Source organism: Suricata suricatta, chromosome 9 (assembly GCF_006229205.1).
Source record: "Suricata suricatta isolate VVHF042 chromosome 9, meerkat_22Aug2017_6uvM2_HiC, whole genome shotgun sequence".
Lineage (NCBI taxonomy): Eukaryota > Metazoa > Chordata > Mammalia > Carnivora > Herpestidae > Suricata > Suricata suricatta.
In genome coordinates, this window is record NC_043708.1 from 129,434,774 (window position 1) to 129,454,753 (window position 19,980).

The 19,980-nt window shown below is 46.4% G+C and overlaps 1 protein-coding gene across 1 annotated transcript in view; it reads right to left on the bottom strand.

Annotated features, from left to right (window-relative positions):
* Positions 1-19,980, bottom strand: part of ST8SIA2 (ST8 alpha-N-acetyl-neuraminide alpha-2,8-sialyltransferase 2) — a 64,447-nt gene that overhangs the window by 21,777 nt on the left and 22,690 nt on the right. Inside the window, exons 2-4 of the mRNA XM_029951722.1 lie at positions 9,709-9,771; positions 5,829-5,957; positions 1,779-2,036 (exon numbers count right to left, since the gene is read on the bottom strand). Coding sequence (XP_029807582.1) covers positions 1,779-2,036; positions 5,829-5,957; positions 9,709-9,771 — 450 coding nt within the window. The remainder of the gene's footprint in view (positions 1-1,778; positions 2,037-5,828; positions 5,958-9,708; positions 9,772-19,980) is intronic.

A 19,980-nucleotide genomic window follows, 5' to 3' on the forward strand; every position in this document is an offset into this window, starting at 1 on the left:
CTCTCCTTGGTGCTTTGGGTTCCTCTTTTTCTAAGCACCAGTGGACAGGTGTGGACAGGACCACCGGGAGAGGCAAAGCGTGGTTTTCCAAGTGTAGCCCGCACAGCAGCAGGGAGGCATTACATATGCAAAGTCTCAGGCCCTACCCCAGGCCGGAGGACTCTGTCCTTGATAAGCTCAGGGGGCTCCTGTGAAAGTCAAGGTGTGAGAGTGCTGGGCCAGAGCACAGCTGGTATTCCTGATGGAAGGATCTCAAAGACATCTAGTCCATCCTGCTCCATTTACAGAGGGTGAAACCAAGGTCCAGAAAGGGCAGTGTGACACACTCCTGAGTCGGGTGACAAAAATGAGCAGCATAGCCAAGACGGGACTCTGATGCCACACTGCTCAACTTGCTGTGTCAGTGTCCAAGAGGGGAACGTTCTGGCTAGAATCGGCCGTTGTTGCCTCTGAAATTGCTAGGGCAGAGCTGGGTCAGAGAGGGAAACCTCATCACCAAAACTAGTGACAAAGGCATGGCTTCTATGTGTGACACCAAATCAGAAAGGCCTCTCTCCATGCTGCCCAGCACCCCTGCCTTTACCTCTGCCTGACCTTTAACACCTCTGCCCTCCCACCCTCCTTTGGCTTCTACCCAACACCTGCTCTGCTTTCTGTCTGCCTTCTTTTTCTCCTCTGTCCCTGAGTCTTTAGATTCCTCTGTCCCTGAGTCTTTAGACTGGCAGGGCTGAGCCGCTGGCTATGCCAGGCACAAAGAAAGCCTGGCAAATGAACACAAGACCAGTTGCTAGGCTGCAGTGGACCCAGGAGTAAACACACCATCTAAAATCCCACGTCCTGAGGTTCAGGGAATTCTGTGATAAAGGCCATTTCCCAAAGCCTCGGGACAAGGCTCCCTTTGCATCAGGACAGCCCCGATGGAAACGTGAGATGCCGCGTGCTCCTCTGCCAGGGCTGGGGCACTGTGTGGGGAACGAAACTCGAGGCTCTGAGTGCCCTACTTCTGACCAGGGGACAGCAAGCCCTTGTTTCCAAGTCCATCTGGGTTGGGGGTCAGGTATCAGGGCCATCGGTAACTGTGTCCAAATGGGTCCCAGGAGACTGAACAATGAGAGCTGATATTTCAGCCAGAATGACGGTCAAGCCCAAGTCCAAGTCCAAGTTTCTCTGTTGCCCCCTCACTTCCCAGATTTTGACTGCAGAATGACAGTGACTAGCAGAGGACCACCTTCGTGAACACTTAAAAAAACGTTGCAAACTTGAACCAACAACTGGTTAGCCCAGGCTTTATTGAGGGCTCAGCAAACCTTCTCTGTAGAGGATCTGATAGTGAATATTCTAGGCCTCGGGTATATGCTCTCTCTGTTGCAACACTTCAACTCTGCCCAACGAGCCTAACTTTACATTGCAGAGAGGAAATAGCCATTGTGGATATGGAAATGAATGGGCATGACTGTGTTCCAATAAAACTTTATTGATGAAAGCAGGCTGTGGGCCAAAGTCTGCCTACCTCTGTGCCAGATTAGTGATTCTCAACCTTGGCTGTTCACCAGAAGTGTTCTGGGCCACATGCCCCTGACCCCTCAGGTCAGTTTAATTGGACGGGGGTGCAGTCTGGACACTGGGACTTTAAAGGCACCTGAAGAAATTCTAAGGCACAAGGTTGAGAATGGGGATGAACTCAAACAGGGTCTCTTGTTTCAACCTCTTGGGACAACTGGCCAGGCTCAACTTCAACCTGCCTGTTGCTTTGGGCCCAGGGCCCCTGCGGCGGTTACCTTATGACAAAGCTGTGCGTGTCAATCTCCTGCCCGCAGCCGCTGTTCAGCAAGACCCCCGAGTTGCCCACGATGGCACAAGTCTGGAAGTGCTTGTTCTTCAGGGGAGACGTCCTGGGGAGGAGATCGTAGAGGTTCTGGGACACGTTCATTGTGCTGTCACGGTCGAAGATGTAGTGAATGATGTCTCCGGGCTTCAGGGTCCCCTTGAGGACAGAAATGTCCTTTTCAGCATCCAAGAACTTCAAGATCTGCTTCCTACAAACACCAAATACATATGAAGAAAAGGTTTTCCTGCTGCCAGCCGCCCTCTGCGAACCCAACTTTTCCCGGGTCACCCTGTAGCCTGCCGCAGCCAGCACCCAAGTGAACCCTCCGAGAAGGGGTTCCAGGTGGGGAGTATCAGAAACGACCCAGAGGCAACTGTGGGGCAGTCAGTCTGGTTGCTGTGGTTTTGCCCTCTTCCTAGGAGAGGTGACAACTCCCCAGAGAAATGACTCCATTAGGACACATGTGAGCTCATCTCAGAAGGCCCTGGAAGGAAGGGTAAACTACCGCTCTGGTTTGCCCAGGACAGCGGGCTTTTATCATTGAAAATCCCATGTGCCAGGAAACCCGGGTCTTGGTTAAACCCAGACAGCAGTCACCGTACACCACACTCTCCTCTGAGTAGGATTCAGGGCCATCATCTGACGGAAAAGTCCTGAACTAGACCATTCCATGCAGTCCCCACTGCTGTCTAGTTTGATACCTGTCTGGTCGCTCAGAGAAAGTTCCTTTGTGCTGTTTCAGAACACAGGTGAGTAAATGACAGCTGTCTAGGCCCCAGGATGACTTTAGAGGGAAAGTTCTAGAATCATCCAACAAAGTACACAGCTGGAACAGGGTATGGTCAGAAAAAGGACTGGTGTCCTCTTAGAATCACCTGGGGAGATTTATTCAAACCACTCAGGCCAAGGTAGGGCATCTAGCTGGGGGGTGGGGGGGGAGTTACATGAACTGTCTAAATCTCCCAAAAGATCTTTAGAAATGACTTAAGGGGCTCCTGGGTGGCTCAGTTGGTTAAGGGTCTGACTTTGGCTCAGGTTATGATCTCACAGTTTGTGAGTTCGAGCCCCATATTGGGCTCTGTGCTGACAGCTTAGAGCCTGGAGCTTGCTTCAGATTCTGTATCTTCTCTCACTGTCCCTCCCTGACTTGTGCTCTGTCTCTCAAAAATAAATAAATGTAAAAAAAATTAAAAAAAAGAAATGACTTAAGTCAGGGCACCTGGGTGGCTCAGTCAGCTGGGTGTCTGACTTCAGCTTAGGTCATGATCTTGTGGTCTGTGAGTTTGAGCCCTGCGTCGGCCTCTGTGCTGACAGCTCAGAGCCTGGAGCCTGCTTTGGATTCTGTGTCTCCCTCTCTCTCTCTCTCTGCCCCTCCCCTGCTCACTTTCTCTCTCTCTCGCTCTCTCTCTCAAAAAAGTAAACATTAAAAAAATAAAAAGAAATGACTCAAGTCATAGAAAGAAACTTGGTACCATGCTAGCCTGACTGTCCTTCATTTCCTGCAGCAAGCCCCTATCTAGAATAGATACATTGATGCTGGTCTTCTTTTCCACAGAACACTGGAGGAACAGAACCTTCCTGCACTTGACAAAGGTGAGAATTTCTGAGATGGTTGCCTCACTGGGCAGATGGGAACACTGATGCCTGAGAGCCGGTGAGATGTGAGAAATTTACAACCTGTGCTGTATCCCAGAAGGGTGCCCACTCCGTCACTCAGGGACTAGAAAGAATTCAGAAGATCTGGGATCCCACCTGAGAAATCCCAACTCCGAGAGTGGCCCAGGTCCCAGCACCCTTCCCAAAGCTCAGCCGGTGACTCCGACATGTGCCCAAGGTTGGGAGACTGTGGCATCGCCAAGGGGGAACTGGAGTGCTTTCCACTAGTCTTTCCTGATTAATGACTGGGATCTCTTGCCATCATGCAAATTAACTTGCTGAATAATTTGTATCTTTTGATGGGAAACAGAGGCATTAGTTTTATGTACCACCCCGCCCTTTACCAAGGATGATACAATTGGGCAAACCGATACAGCATGGGGATTGCGACAGCCTCTGCAATTACTTAGCCCACAGTATTTAAAAGTAAGGAGAGTCCCAGAAAGTCCATAAATAAACACCTCTGTGAGTGAATTAATTTATAACTAATTATGAGAAATTACTATCAATTATTAAACATCATTTCAAATCACTCCCAGCATCTTTTATTGAGAATAATTTTGGTGATTCATTGAAGGACGTTGAAGGAAATTCCTTTTCCTCCTCAGTGAAGGCACATTGTTCCTGCCAGGGTGGCTGTGTTTACTGACTCCCATGGTCTGGTCTTCTCTGAAAGCTTCTGTGGGGGGGGGGGTGTATGTGTGTAGCGTCCATTTCTCTACCCAGTGGGAGGATCTCACTCACAGGGGTGAACAGCGCCCACCCACTAAATATGTCTACTCTATTTCCTAACCCTCAGAAACCTGTGATGTGGTTTTATTTGGAAATAGCATCTTTGCAGATATAATGAAATTAAGGACCTTGAGATGGTTCTGGATTACCCGGCCCTCAACCCAGGGGTAAGTGCCTTTATAAGAGGCAGGCTAGGGAAATACACAGACACAGAGAGGACGGCCAGGTGACAGGGAGGCAGGAGTTGGAGTAATGAGGCCACCGAGTGAGAAAAGGCTGGAGCCATCACCCCTGCCCACCCCTGCAGCTGGAAGGGATGAGGTAGGATCTCCCCAGGGTCTGCAGAGGGAGCATTTGGGACTCCAGCCCCAGAGCTGCAAGAGAGCACATTTCTGTTGTTTTAAGCCACCAGGTGGGTGGGCACTGGTCAACGGCAGCCATGGGGCACTACAGCAGGTGTTCTCACTGACTGATCCAAGGGCGAGAGAGGAAGGCCCGCAGCTGGTCCACCCAGGGCGCCTCAGGAGGGGTGCTGGTGAGGGTGGCGGGCTGGGTGCAACAGGAATCAGTTCCTTCAGATGACTTCTCAGCTGCCAGGCCCTAGGTTCCAGGCCTCTCCAGCCCCCACACCCCCTCATGTCCCAAAAACAAAGCTTTGAGAGCTCAGGGGTGGGGCATTTCCATTTTGACAATGAGCCTACCTGGAGGGGGCCCCTCCCTGCTCTGTGTGGTAACAACTCGGGGAGCCCTGGGCCCCCTGTTCTCCCTCCCCATGGTGGAAGGCCTGGGAAGGTTGGCCACCGGAGGAGCCGAGGCTGCCCCCGTCTGGTCCAGACGACAGTGCCAACCTCACCACCCATATCCCCTACCTCCTCCTTGGGGCTCCAGCAGCACTGAGCACAAAGAGCAGATGTCAGCCTGTGTGCAAGAGGGACATAGCTTGGCATGCCTGGCAAACTCCTAATTAACCTTTCAAACCCCAACGTTCCGTTCCCTGCTATCCCTCTCAGCTCTCTCCTCAGCGCGATCTCTGAATTTCCTCCTATTGATGAGACGCAACACCACCTAATGTGTACATCACGTGGCACCGTCCTGTCTGATATGTGAGTCATGGCTATGTCAAAGTCAAGCGGTCGAGGTGCTAGACCAGAGCTGCTCTCTGGCTAAGCAGACCTCTCCCTTGGCAAAGAGGTGTCCGGTCACTCTGGGTCACCCACAGAAAGGGGGGCACAGCTGCCAGACCGGCCCAAGCAGGAGGCGTCTCCTGCCAGCTCCTGCCTTTGGATCCTCTGGGAGAAGCCGCCTGAGGTCTCCAGCCCGCAGGTTCCTGGGGCTGCTGACCTGAGAGCCTTACTCCTTCCAGACCCAGGACCCCACCCATGGGGCTCCTGCCTCTTCTCAGGTCCCTGTTGCTGCATACACGTGCTGGGCTGCTGGGTTTTTGTCTTGGGTTTTTATTTCCAATTGATCGCTTACAGATGACACCTGCCTCGGCGGGAGGTAAGCATTTTATTTCTATCCTGACTTCTTTAGATGATGGAGAGTGGCAATTTGCTGGCTCGTGCCGAAGAAGGCCAGGTCTGTCTCTTGTCCTATCGGTAATTACCACTACCTGATCCTCAGAGAGAGCGTCTGGTTGTGCCTCCATTTGGCCGAGGCTGGCTGAATGTTGTGCTTAATGCTTTCATTACTTCTGTCAACAACAGCTGGCGACGAGGAGCCGTTTATTACAACTTCAGCTCTGGAAGGGAACGGAAAAAAGAGGAAGAGGGTAGACATGATCTGTTAGCATGCCGATGACAAGTCTAATAGTTTTGTTTTTGTACGGGCTTGGATGTAAACTTCGGGAGAGCAAAATTGCGGTTATTACCTGAGAAGGGAAGGAAGTCTATTTATCCTCTGGAATGCACGAACTCTCTCCCTTAGGTGTGAGCTCCTGACACTTTGGATATAGGGAGAGGGCAATACAACTATCTTTCTCCCCACCCTCCACCCCACGATCTCCTCCCAGGGAGACCTAGCTGTCACTGTCAGAATAGTAACACGTCTTCTCGAGTCACTTTTGTGAAACTCCGCACTTCCATTAGCAGCTGGGTGTCATATGATGGTCTACAAACTTAATAAAGAGAAAACAAAAGCTCGTGCCAGGGGAATGAGATGCAGCCTGCGGCTTCCCCCACCTCCCCCTTCTCTTATCACTGCCTTGTTGGTACTCTCCGCTGCCACCTTCCACATCCGCCTTGTTCCAGAGTTACCAGTGCTGCTGTCTCTTCAGCAAGGCTGGGAGCAGGGAAGCTCTCTCATTCATTTCTTTATTCCCCAATAGGCTAACGTAGCAGGTGCTCAATAAATAAGAGTTTGTTGAATTTGAATTTAAATTTCACTCTGGAGGGAGCCTGGATGGGTGAAGGAGCTGGTTGGCCCTTGTGTGCCCCTGGGCAAATCACAATTCTGGCCCCACACTGTCTTTCCACTTGACTCGGGAATGCTAGGCATTCAGGGCCCGCTTGAATTCTGAGGGTTGAAATCTATGCTAGTAGGTTTCTAAGAAACTAGGTTGCAATTACATCTCTAAAGGCAGTGTGGTAGCCAGCCCGCCTCTGTCGGACACAAATGCGGAATTTCCTTTTGCTGTGCTGACAGCGGAGTCTCCCGCTTTGGATGATAAGTGGGTTTGTGATGCCAAATTTTGGAGCTCTAAAGAATTCAAACCAGGGGCGCCTGGGTGGCTCAGCTGGTTAAGCGTCCAACTCTTGATTTGGGTTCAGGTCATGATCTCACGGTTGGGGGATTGAGCCCCATGTTAGGCTCTGTGCTGACAGCACAGACCCTGTCTGGGATTCTCTCTTTTCCTATCTGCCCCTCCCCTGCCTGCACTTGCTCTCTCTCAATCTGCCCTACCTCACCTGCACTTGTGCGTGTGCACACACACTCTCTCTCAAAATAAATAAATAAATAAATAAATAAGTAAATAGAATTCAAATCAAACTTCTATGTCCTCAGCATTTATCTTAGAACAGCCAAGTTAAAAAAAAAGCCGCAGTCCTTTTAAGGAGGTGTGTACGGTCAATGCTCTATTTTGCTTTTTGTGGGTAGAGAAGTTGGGGGGTGCACATTTTCTCTGCATTCTCCCCACACACCTCCATTTCTCAGTATTCCTGACTCCTCTGGATGATATAGCTGGTCCTGGGCTCAAACATCGTATCGCTTGCAGAGGACTAGAAGAGGAAACCGAAGACCCGACCCTTGGAAATTTTGCTGTTTTCGTGAAAGGAAGCAGAGGTGTCGTGAAAGATTTCACAGGCTGTGTGACTGTGGGCAAACCACTTTACCTCTCTGAGCTTCAGTCTCCCCATTTATAGAAAGAGGGTGTAGAAGAGGAAGACTTTCAGCTCTGAGGTTCTGGAATTCTATAAGGGCTATGTTGTCTCCTGCACCTGTCACTGATTGTCCTCTCGTGAGCTCCAGTAGGACCTGCTTGCAGCTGTCACCCTTTAGTATTGCTTACTTCCGCACAGGGCACAGGCAGGAGCAGTGACACTTGGGACCACAGCTTTAGCGGTCACACCTCAAGAGCCCAGGCTTTATTCACTGCAGCTTACATCAGACGGGATCTGCGATAGAAATACTTGACTACTTGTGACGGGGAATGGTCTTCCTAAGGGGCTAGCTGATGTTCTCATCAGTAACAGATGACTTGAACCTGGCATCTAAGGCTTGAAGTGGATTCCGTCTAAGGTGAAGCTCCTCAGAAACTGGGGCACATTGCGTGACCCCAGGCTGTCTCAGGCAAGAGGGATCTGTAGAGGTATCTATCATGGATGCTTGCCACAGGGATTTGCTTGGAACACTCCAGAAGGAGTTTCCAGGCTTCTTTGGAACACAGAGTGGTGGAGGTAATAAAGGGAAGGAGATAAACACTGGCGTGGCTAGTAGTGAAGTTCCATTTCTGTCTCTACTTCCAAGTGAAACGCCAGATGGGACAGGGCACCACCATTGGCCATGTCTTCCTGGACTTTAAACCTGGTTCTGAGGCTATTGAGCAGGGGCACCGGGGCAAGTTACCGAGGGTCTCTGGCCTCTGCCTTCTTCTCTATAACATGGAGAGGATAGATTAGGTGGGTGACCCCAGGAACCTCTTCAGGTCCCTGGTTTACACGCTGTATGTTGCACCAGCACAATTGGATTGGCGGGTTGTTCTAATTGAATGAGGAAACTGAGGTTCAGCTGGGAGAGATCATTTGCCCACAGCCCCAGCCAATAAACATGGGGACTGAATCCAGGTCGGCTTGGCTCCCAAGACTTTTCTTCCTGCTTCTCATGCTCTTTTAAGAAAGGCTCTTCCACTCTCCAGTTACCACGGGGCACAAGGCTCCTGCTCAGGGGGGCAAGATCCTTTTTCTCCAAGAGGGGACATCTTTCACAGTAGAACAGAGAGGAACTTAGGGCTGCATGGCTTCCTTTTTTTACTCCTGCATTTTACCAGGCATAGTATAAGCTTCATCTGTAGCTCCCAGGTGGTTAAGAGGTCATTAGATATCCAGAGGCAATGACATCAACGAGTCATGATTCAGTTTCCTGAATCATGCAGAGTCAGGGATGGACACACTCGATAGGTCTTACAGGGTCAAGTGACCTAAAAGAATTTATGGAAGGGCAAATTACAGACCCTACTCTAAATAATTTAGATCTCTCCTTCCCAGACTGACCACAAAAGGATATTTAGAAAGCAAAACAAGACCTTCATTTCCAGTAGTGGTTGTTTATGTTAAATAACTTGGCATTCTTTTCTCCCTTCTGCTGTTCCATTTAGCTCACGCTCCTAAAATTGTAAGTCAGAGCTACTGACCAGTTGTCATTAATGGAGAATGGGGACTCAGAGGTATGGTCCAACCATAGCGAGTGGCAAGTGTGGGTCTGTTGGCTTGCAAACCATGTGCTCACTCCTCTATATCCAGCTGGTGCTGGCCAGGGATCATCACAAGAGAAAATAATTTTTTGAGAATTTAGATTGTGCATTCAGTAAGCAAGGTTAACATTACTAAGCGGGTTCCCTAAATATTTTTAAGGGGTCTTGGAGAAGTTCCTGAATGTTTTATTTTCTGTCTTAATCTCTTGGACAAGCCACCTACCACAATGAAATTGAGTGAAAGTCCCGATTCTCTTCAGAGCCTCCACTGTTCAGCAAAAATGCCAAGTTTATGAATAAGCACATTGATGGCTCAAGTGCTCCAAAGAACATGGGCTCTTTTCCAGAAAGCAGTGCTTACCCATCTGAGTTTTCCATCTCTGCAGTCTCTAGACCTTGGGCCATTTCATGGGCTCTTCTATCGACAGCTCCTCCCCAAAAGTGATTAGGGAAATGCAAAGCAAAAGTGAAACAAAACAGATCTATTTGCTAAGTAAGAAGGGCACCATCCAGCAAAGAGGAGAAGCAGATTAATAGCTGCCTTACAGCAAAAACAAATGAACACAAAATCTAATTTACAAACCTATTAGATTTGCTATGTAAGCTGTTCACAGCTGATCTGATTGTACCTCTGCCTCCAGAATCCCTGTAAGACAAAGGAAATGCATTATTTATAAACCCAGCTCTTCTTGGTGAAGCCCTCTTCAATCACCAGGAGATCCCACACCCGCTTGGAGACTACAGAGGGAAGAGGAGACCTCACTTTGGAGTCTCCAGAATGGGCAACATCCTGGCCCAGCCACGGACCCAAGCATTTTTGCAGGGAATTAGGCCTCCCAGATCCTCCATGGCTCCCCATGTGAACACTGTTTCAATCCGCACTAAAGTTTCCACTTGAGGCTCTCATTTGAGTCTTGAGACAAACTCCTCTGAGATTAATTTCCAGTAGTTAATCCCACAGGACAGGTGTATTTCAGCATGACTCAGCACATGCTCTAGCATGACTCAGCATCTGCTCTAGCATGACTCAGCATGACTCAGCCCATGCTCTGGCATGACTCAGCATGGTTTGGCATTCACCCAAGCATATTTCAGCATTGGTCCCTAGTCTTCTCTTGCTCTCACTCCTATGTGTTAGGATGTTGTCCATCACATTCTCTCCAAACCTGAGACACCAGAAGTTCAACAGAGGCAGCAGTGATTGACTCATTCATTGCCTCCAGCCAAATGTAATAATGATATGTTACGGTGGCAGGAAAAATCGTAAGTGCTGTCACTTTGTGGGGGGAATAGGAGATGGGGAGATAATGGAGTCCTTTGCTTCTCCTGGAATATCAAGTTTTGGAATAAAAGCTTTCTAAGGCCCTTTCTAGCCCCATGATTCACTCACTTTTGGAAAATTCCATTCTGAGGGGCCATGAAGTTTCACCCTGCTTTGCTATCATAATGAGCCAGGGAATAGATGAATCCATCCATCCCTGATACCTAGTCCACTTTGCATCCTGTGCATGTTTTTAAAAAGTTGTGAGACAATTTTTTTTCACTAAATTAAATCATTTTACCCCACTGATTTATAGGCTATGTGGTTTAAGGAGCTATTTCTTCATACTTTTCTCATTTTTTTAAAGTTCCATCTAGCCTTTTGGACAGGGTGTTGGTAAAATGCAAAGAAATGATTATCACTAGGAAAGCTTGGTTTTTCAAGGGATCCTGCAATTTAATGAGAACTCTTTGGGGGAAGTTAATGCCTATCTCTTTGCTGGTGTTATGTCTGGATTTTTCTGTTTTCTTCAGGATTAGCATATCTGTAGGTATAACATTGTGTGTGTGTGTGTGTGTGTGTGTGTGTGTGTGTATGTGTGTGTGTGTGTGTGTGAAAACATACATGCCTTTTCCTGATGGACTGAAATGTCTTTTTAGCACTATTTGGCACAGGCAATGTCCTCCCATTTCAGTCAGACAGCCAGACAAGAGGAAGTGTGCTATGTCCTACCCAGAGCCTCCTCCCAGCTCTTCCCATGGGTCTCAGATTTCCCCATTTCCTGGTCTGGTTCTTGAATACATGGAATACCATTTATTCTTCATATTTTAAATCAATGTCTAATATTTCCTTTTTGTCCTTCCTTGTTTCTCCCTGAGATGACAGATCTTTGGCCTTTCTAACTCAGGGCTCTGACCTTGTAATTATATCTAGTCAGGTCAAACTCCAAGGGTTTTCCTGGGTGTACTGCTGTCCACATGTCATTGACCTTTCATGTCCCCCACCCTGACCCCCGTCCTCAAAATCAGTACTCCTTGTTGGGAGAGAAGACCTGTAGGGCCAGATATTAAGCCAAATGCAGTAGTTAAAACTGTGATGATAGCTCAAGACTAATGGAAGGTTAATGGGACAAAAAAGATCATTTGAAAAAGCTGCATATAAGAATTGATTTATGACTTTAAAAAATCATGATCAATAAGAAATTCAATAAATGAGTAGCTGGTTAACAATCTGGAGGTAAGGTGGAGGGAAGTCAGTTGAGTGTTGTTATATTCTACACAGCAAAATAAATTTCAAGTGATTTAACTAGTGTTTCCTAAACCTCAGCCATTCTTATACCCTTATCACCAGTTTGCTATATTTACCACTCACACCATTAACTACGTAAGTTTTAAAGTGGACTCATCTTTGAAAACCTTATCCTAAGCAATGCCATCTGTGAAAATACTGGTTTGATATCATGGTTATACGTATGCATTTGACACAAAATCATTGACACAAAAATATTTATCAATGGAATTCCTAAAAGCATCTTATGTTATCCACAAGAATATTTATGACACCTTCTGGGAAAGACAGAATTGAGTAGTTACATATTTAAGAAGGATATCCCATAAGAAATTGGTAAGAAAATGGGAGAGAATATTTATCATATCTTTGTTGAAGTATGAAGAGTGTACATGAAGGACTTTTTAAATTCAGAAGGGTAAGGAAACAATCATAAGAGGAAATATAAGAGAGATTTGACTTCATAAAGATGTACAACTCTGCTTACATGAAAACAATCCTCAACAAACTCTATGCACAGTGTCTTTCACTGTGAGAGAGCACTGTCTCTATGCATCCCTCTGGTTTAATGTGGCCAGAGTTGGGAGAGGACCATATGCCAGACAACAGCTGCCCCTGGTCTTTCTCTCTCCTGCCTCTGGGCCAGGTGCTGACTGACACCAAGATTTGCTGACGTGGCACCACATGTCCATGCACTCTTCCATACCAAAGTTACCTCTACCTCAGGGCTTTCTAGCTTTAGCACTGTTGACATTTGGTTGGGATATTTTTGTTGGCAGGTTTAGGGGTAGGGTGTTTAGCAGCGTCCTGGCTTCCATCACTTTCTGTAAATAGCAGCCCTCCACCCTACCCCTTAAGCTGTGACAACCCCAAGTGTCTCCAGACGTCACCGAATGTCCCCTGGGGCAGTGGGGAATCTCTCTAACTCTTGTTTCCTGCTTGGTGCCCCTGGGAAGATGAATTCCCCCACCAGCCAGCCCATCCGCATCACCTTCCCATGCTAAGTCCCAAACCAATGCCTGTGCCTCCCTTCTGAACCATCTCCATTTTCACTTCTCCGCCATCTTTTCCTTCTCCTCCCCAGATCATTCAATTCTCTTACAGCATTTGTCACCTTAACTCCTTATTTAATGATATCATGGACTCAGAGATGGGAGGCTTTAAAAAATATCTCTTTTGTATAGTCTAAACTCCTCTTCTTAGAGTTGAAATCGGGGGCTAGATTGTTGGTCTTGGTTGCAGCTTTCTTGGGTGTTCACCACCATAGAATGTAAGCCCCTGGAGGGCATGCATTAACCATGTCTTTTATTTTCTGTATTCTGATGCTTTGATGTCTGAGGTCTTGTGGACTCTGGAGGGACTGCTCATTATAGCGTTAGCCAGTTCCTAAGGTCAGCAAACAACTCACCTGGGTGTGCACATTTCAAAGACAAACCGACCAATCTAGAGCCCACACCCCTGCCACCTCCCTTACTGGATGGAGTCTAATCCTCTGGGCTACTATACCCCTGCCTTAATTACCCCAGAGCCAGTCATTAGACACTAAAGACAGTCCCTATGTCCCAGAGCCTGCCGAAATTATTCAAATTAGCCACCCCTCAGCCTGCTTGCCCTGCCACACTCTTCCTTCTGGTGAGAATGACAATAAAGGCTCTTGTCCACAGTTTCCCCCATCTCTCTGCCCCCTGAGTGACCTGACACTCGTCCACGTGGCCCTGCATGGTACAGCGTGTCCTCTCCTCTCGGGGTCTAGGAGTACAACAAACTATCTTTTTAATGGCAGTTGCCCCCTGATCTGTTGACCTAAATAATAATAAAACCTATATTAAAATGGGGGGACCCTGTCTCGTTCGCCTTTACAGCCTTACCCAACTGGGGCTCAGTGAATCAAATCAAACTTCAAGATTAAGTGGGACTTTCCTTCCAAAGTCTTCTCTTCAGTGTGCACGCTGCCTTCCTGCATATTATTTACACCTGTACCAGACATAGTTTTACCTCTCACATATCCATAGAATGGAGCAGATAGACATTCAAAGAAACAGACTGCAGAGTTTTGGCTGAACAAGAATCACATGAATTAACAAGGGATTTTTTTTTTCTTCATTAGGTTTTGCCTTCAATGCTATTAAGATAAGCTTACATTCCTTATGCCAGAGGAATGCTGATACCTACTTGTTTGAGTGACATAAGAAGATGATCAGGTGGAAAGGCTTGCTAAAGATAATTCACAGTGTGCTGAAGTCCTAGAGACAAAGGTGCTTAGATCACACAAAGAAGAAAAAATATGGGGAAACATTCTTCACACATAAAGAACCCTATAAAACAAGGTATAATACTCATAATAACCACTGTTCATTTGACCCTGCTAAATATTCTCAGCTACAGCGACAATAGAGATGGACTGCTTTAAAGCCTACATTTTAGCACAGTGATCTCCCTTCCACCACTGACCTAATACTTCCTCCGAGCACAATGTGTGTGGTAAACTAAGACAACACGTATTTAAAAAAAAAAATACACCATGCACAGCTCTGTTTCTAGCGAAAAGCAATTAGCAAACGTGAAAACTGTATTTCTGTGTTTCCTCTTCACCCAAGCCCAGTTGTTCATGGGTAACACCTAGCATGTTGGGGTTTTGTAGCTGTGTGAGATTCTCTTGTGTTCTCTGTTTTTCACTGAGAGTCAGGCTTAGTAAACAAACTGTCAGCTTTAATTAAGAGTATGGACCCAACTTAAACAATTGACTAGTCTTGAGAATAAAAGATTAAACTAAAGCATAATTCATGAATTTGCAGATGGTTCTTCTTTCAGAGTTTTGGGAAGATATTGAATCTGTTGTTTTTTTCCCCCCAATTTTTGCATAAAACCACGTGGGGTTCCTACTTGTTGACATCCAAGGGACACACTATGAGCATATGGCTCCACAGATGCATGGTGGGGAGGACAGTCATGAAAGGAATGAATCATTTGGGGCCAATCACATTGACAGAGCTAAGGCTTCCCTATGGAGTTCAAGCATGGGTTTTTAAAAAAATCTTTTTATTGTGCTACAATATACCTAACATAAAACTCCTATTTTAACTCTTTTAAGGTGTAAAATTCAGTGGCCTTAGTATATTCACAAAATCATGTAGCCATCAGCACTATTTTTCTCCTCACACAGAAACAGGTATTTTTTTTTTATCACCTCAAACAGGAACTCTGTACCATTAAACAATATCTCCCCAATTCCTCCTCCCCTCCCAGCCCTTGGCAACCTCTTCTCTACTTCCTATCTTTTTTCAATTGCTTTTTATGTTTATTTATTTTTGAGAGAAAGAGGGAGACAGAATGAGAGCAGTGAAGGGACAGAGAGAGAGGGAGACACAGAATCTGAAGCAGGCTTCAGGTTCCAAGCTGTCAGCACAGAGCCTAACATGGGGCTGAAACCCACGAACTGTGAGATCATGACCTGAGCCAAAGTCGTCTGCTTAACCAACTGAGCCACCCAAGCACCCCTCTACTTCCTATCTTTACAAACTTTTCCATTCTAGATAGTTTATATAAATGGAATCATATAATATTTGTCCTTTGTATCTGGCTTCTTTCACTTAGTAGAAAGTTTTCAACATTCCTCCATGTAGTTGCATGTATCAGAAGCCTGGCTTTCGATGTGGCAGTTCTAAGAAGGCAGAACATCACAGAGACAAGAGAAGAAAAGACCCCTCAAACTGTTCAGGTCTTGATCCTTGGGCAGCTGTGATTAGAACAGGAGCGAAGGTTCTACTGGTTGACCAGAGCTCAGGGGCTCTCTTGCCCAGGAGCTTCCTGAATTTGTTGCCAGAAAATTATGCTTTGCTGTCCATCTCCTCCTCCATGGAGCTGGTTGTACTTGGCCACAGGCTCAGATGGGCAAGGGGCCCAGCCTTGTTGATCCAGTGCAGATCGTCACCTCGAGTCTGGCAATAAAAGTATCTTCAGTTGCCCTAGCACAGTGGGAAACATGGCACCTCATCCTTTGGACTAAGCCAATTTGCATTCCTGAAGATTCCCTACCACTCCTCTCTGATTTACTCTAAGCAGAAGGCAATTGCAGGCCTTCTTATCCATTGGCTTAGTAATTCATTTCGGGTTGGTTGCTGTGAGACCATCCCCTATAACCTGTATACTACCTGCAAGATTTCTGGTCATCTTGGTCTAAGGCATCTTTAGTAGATACCACCGGATAGTCCTTGACGACACTGGGTAGTCCTTGATGCAGTCACCAGCTAGTCAGCAGTGATGCAATGGCTGGGGTCATCAAGAAGCTTGAAGTTCAAGGTCAGACTTTCCAAATTCTAAGAACTTGAAGCTATTGCATTCACATCATCCACCATCATGTAAATGTAGCCAGTCTTTCTTTTCTTTTCTCCTTCCTTCCTTTTTGCTTCCTTCCTTTCTTTCTTTCTTTCTTTCTTTCTTTCTTTCTTTCTTTCTTTCTTTCTTCCTTTCTTTCTTCTCTTCCTTTATTCTTTCTTTTTCTTTCTCTCTCTTTCTTTCTTTCTTTTCCTTTTTTCCCTTCCTTTATTCTCTCTCTCTCTCTCTCTCTCTCTCTCTCTCTCTCTCTCCTTTTTTCTTTCTTTCTTTCAGTAGGCTCCATAATGCAGGGCCTGAACTCACAACCCTGGGATCAAGAGTCAGATGTTTAACTGCTCGGGCCACCCAGGTACCCCAATGGAGCCAGCCTTTCTAGTCACATTCCATTGCAACTCCAAGGTTCTATATTCTCCAGGATATGAGTCAGGAAGCTTTTTCTTTGAAGGGTCAGGCAGAAAATATTTTAGGCCCTGTGGGCCAAGAGGGAAAATTGAAGACTTATGCAGATGTTGGAACTTAACAAGAGAAAAAACAAATGTCCACACATTTCTTATTGATGAAATAAAAAATATAATAATAATAATAATAATAATAATAATAATAATAATTGAGTACTTTTTTGGTAACAGATCTGTCAATGAGAAGAATATAGTTCTTTTTTGGGAGAGATTAGAATTTGCTCAGTTGAGATTCAGAGTTACTAGTCCTTCTGTATCATTCTTCCATGAAGCCTTCCCATGCTTCTCTACCACACTGTTATCTTCCCTCCTGGAAACTTGCTGGAACATGAGACTCAAATCTGTCTTGCAGACTTCTACTGTATCTACCTTTACTACATTGGAGGACCTTTCATATGGGGATGTGGGTTGAGAACACAGGCTCTGGGATGACTCCCTGTGTCTGACATCTATCTGGACTAATCGTTAGCAGTGGGATCTTTGACTATTATTTAACCTATCTAGAAGCTTCCATGGGTTTCCTCGTCTACAAAATGAGTAACACTATCCACATCATGGGTTTTTGTAAAGATTGCATGTGCTAATGAATACAAGGCTTTAGAACACTGCAGGACATATTATAAAGCACTCAATATTAGTGTTATACTTCCTTTGGTTTTTTTTCCCCCTGACCTTTAAAAAATGTCCAAATATTCTTGGCTTGAGGGCCATGTGAAAACAGGGAGCTGTCTGGATATGACCTGTGAGCCACACTTTGCTGACTTCTGCTCTAGGAAGTCAAGAGAAAATGCCCCTCATCCTGCACATGGGAGGCATCTTTGCCATATTTCTTTTTGATGACGTCCTTCTGATTAAACACAGCTCCAACCAGGAGGACTATGCACTGCCAGCTCCTTACAGCGTGACAACTACTGTGGATAACACAGAAAGCAGGAACTGACCAGTCACTTCCAGATTGCCAGCCAGGACTCAGTGTGACTGTAAAGGTCACAGCAGCTCTGGCTTTATAGGCAGCAGGTGATGCTTCTAGTATGGTATTTCCATCAACCTTAAACTTATTTCCAGTGCCACCTATGTCTGTCACCAGTTTGTCTCTCCCTTCTGGTTCCGTGAACTCAGCTTCTTGCTCATCAGGTGAACCTAAAGCTTTACTGATGCGCCCAACAGTCTCTGAAACAGCCTTCCCTGTACAGCAAGTTTTACTGTATAGAAGCTCTTGAACCTCAGAGATACTGAAACACCCTGTGCACAGAGCTCTGAAGACCCCGGCGTGCGATTGCACCCTGATCATGGTGTTTCCATGATGATCGAGGTGCCAGGCAGGAAGGTCATGTTAGCAAGCTTGCGGGTGTCTCTCCCATGCCCCTGAGCTGTCCTCATTGACTGCACAGCTCTCTTCCCTGCGATCCTCACTTTAGATATTAGCTTATTATTAAGTTATTAAATTTTATCCATTTGATTTGATTTCAGCAAACTTTTGCTTGTTACTCAGCTTCTGTCGGTGTACAAAAAGGAACCAGCTCACTCTTGGCTCTTCCCTTTGCTCAACCTCAGAAAACATCCTTGTGAACTTAGGGCTTTGATTATGTTCCAGCCAATTTCCCTCATTTTTGTATAAAGATATGGGTAGGCAACTGCACATCAAAATTCAAGTAAACAAGTCACGCGGATGCCAAACATTTTGTACCATGTTTATTTCTGATCTTTCTCATCATGAAACTGTCCCCTGTAATGGGGTGGGGCAGGGGGGACTATATGACTTATCATCCAAACCAGAACCCTTTCAGAGTATACTGAAAGGCACCGATTACCAATCCATGTGGGACTCCCCATCCTCCAACCTGCATCCATGTTATAGAAGAGATGGACTTTATAATAGAAAGTCTTCTAAGAAAATGCTTCATTCTAAAACCCTGAGAACTTGAAAACCCAGAAACCAAAGCAGTTGTAAGTCAGAGGTGAGACATATTTATTGTGCTTGAGTTGGAGATGGTAAAACTGTTGGCTGAGAAGACTTCTGTAAGTTGTTCATGGCTATAGAGACTTTTCTGAGTCCCCCGGACCCCATTTCCATCCAGTGCACTTCTCCTACTCTGTGTCCTGGTCATATCTGCACCATAGTGTTCTCTACCACTGCAGCGTCACCTAGCATGTGGCTTCACCAGACTGTGGCCAAACATAGGACAAGGTCCTGCTCATCTCTGTATTGCGAGGAGTGGGGTGTGTTTCTCCTACACATCAAACATGCTCTGGAAAGTGCTGCTGAATGCATAGGGGAGTCACACAACCTAAAGGTGTCCCTCTGCTGTAAAGAAGAGGATTCAGCCTCTCAGAAGCATGGCTTGGGTAGGAAGAAGAAAAATCCCAGCCTCACCTCCAATACCACTGCCCACCTACCCATGTTCCCCCAGGAATGCTCCAGCCCCAGGGCCTTTGCACTGGCTGGGCCCTCTTCCTGGAACACTCTTCCTACAGATATCTCCATGGCTCACTCCCTGCTCCTTCAAACCTTGGCTCATATGTCAGAGAGACCTCTCCAACCATCCCATAAAATAGCATCTGTTTGCTCCCCACCCCCCCGCCCCCGCATTGTGACCTTTCCCACTCCTTTCATCTTTTTATCACCATATTCATGTATTAAATGCTCTGTCTGCCCCTGCTCCTGGAATGTAAGCTTGGTGATGGAAGTGTTGTGCCTGTCTTGTTGACTGCTGCACCCCCAGTGCTGGGCATGGTGCCTGGACATCATCAGGGCCCAACGAATATTTGCAAATAGAAGTCTGCCCCCTCTCTTCCTTTGTTACCACAGAGAAGCTAGCTGTTCTCTTATCCAAACCCACTACTTCCACCTGGGCTCTGAATTGCATCCCTTCCTTCCTTTTTGAGACTCTTGTTCTATTAACTATTTCTTCTCCCTTCCTTATATTCAACAGCCTTCTTTCAGCTCTGTAATACTCCTGATATTTATCTTATCCATTCTATATGAAGAAACACTCAGGCACAGAGAGGTTGAAATACTTTTCTAGGGTAGAACAGGGACTAAGTAGGGACACCAGGATTTGATCCTAGGAGGCTGGCTCAGGAGCCCAGCTTCTGATTACTCTGCCTCGTCACTGGCTCATACACACTTGCATTTATGTACTTATGTGTGCTTTTCTCATCTGAAATAAACACCCCAACCTTACTTCAACATTTCCCCTCAGTTCTTTCTCTGTGTCTTGCCAGCACTTTGCATGCTTCTTAATGCACTGTCTACACTAACCATCTGTGTCCCTCTTTCCATCCCCTCCTGGCATCATTCCAATCTGGTCCACGCCCCCATCACATCATCAAAAGAGCTCTTGTGTGAATATCTCGCAATGGACGTTACTCATTCCCCATCTTATTCGAACCCCGTCATTGTGTGACGACGGTGGCCACTTCCTCCTTCCTGTATGAGTAAAGGGATAAAGTCAGAGTTTCCTGGGTCTGGCCATGGGACAGACCTTCTCCCTCTGGAGGAAATAACGCTACT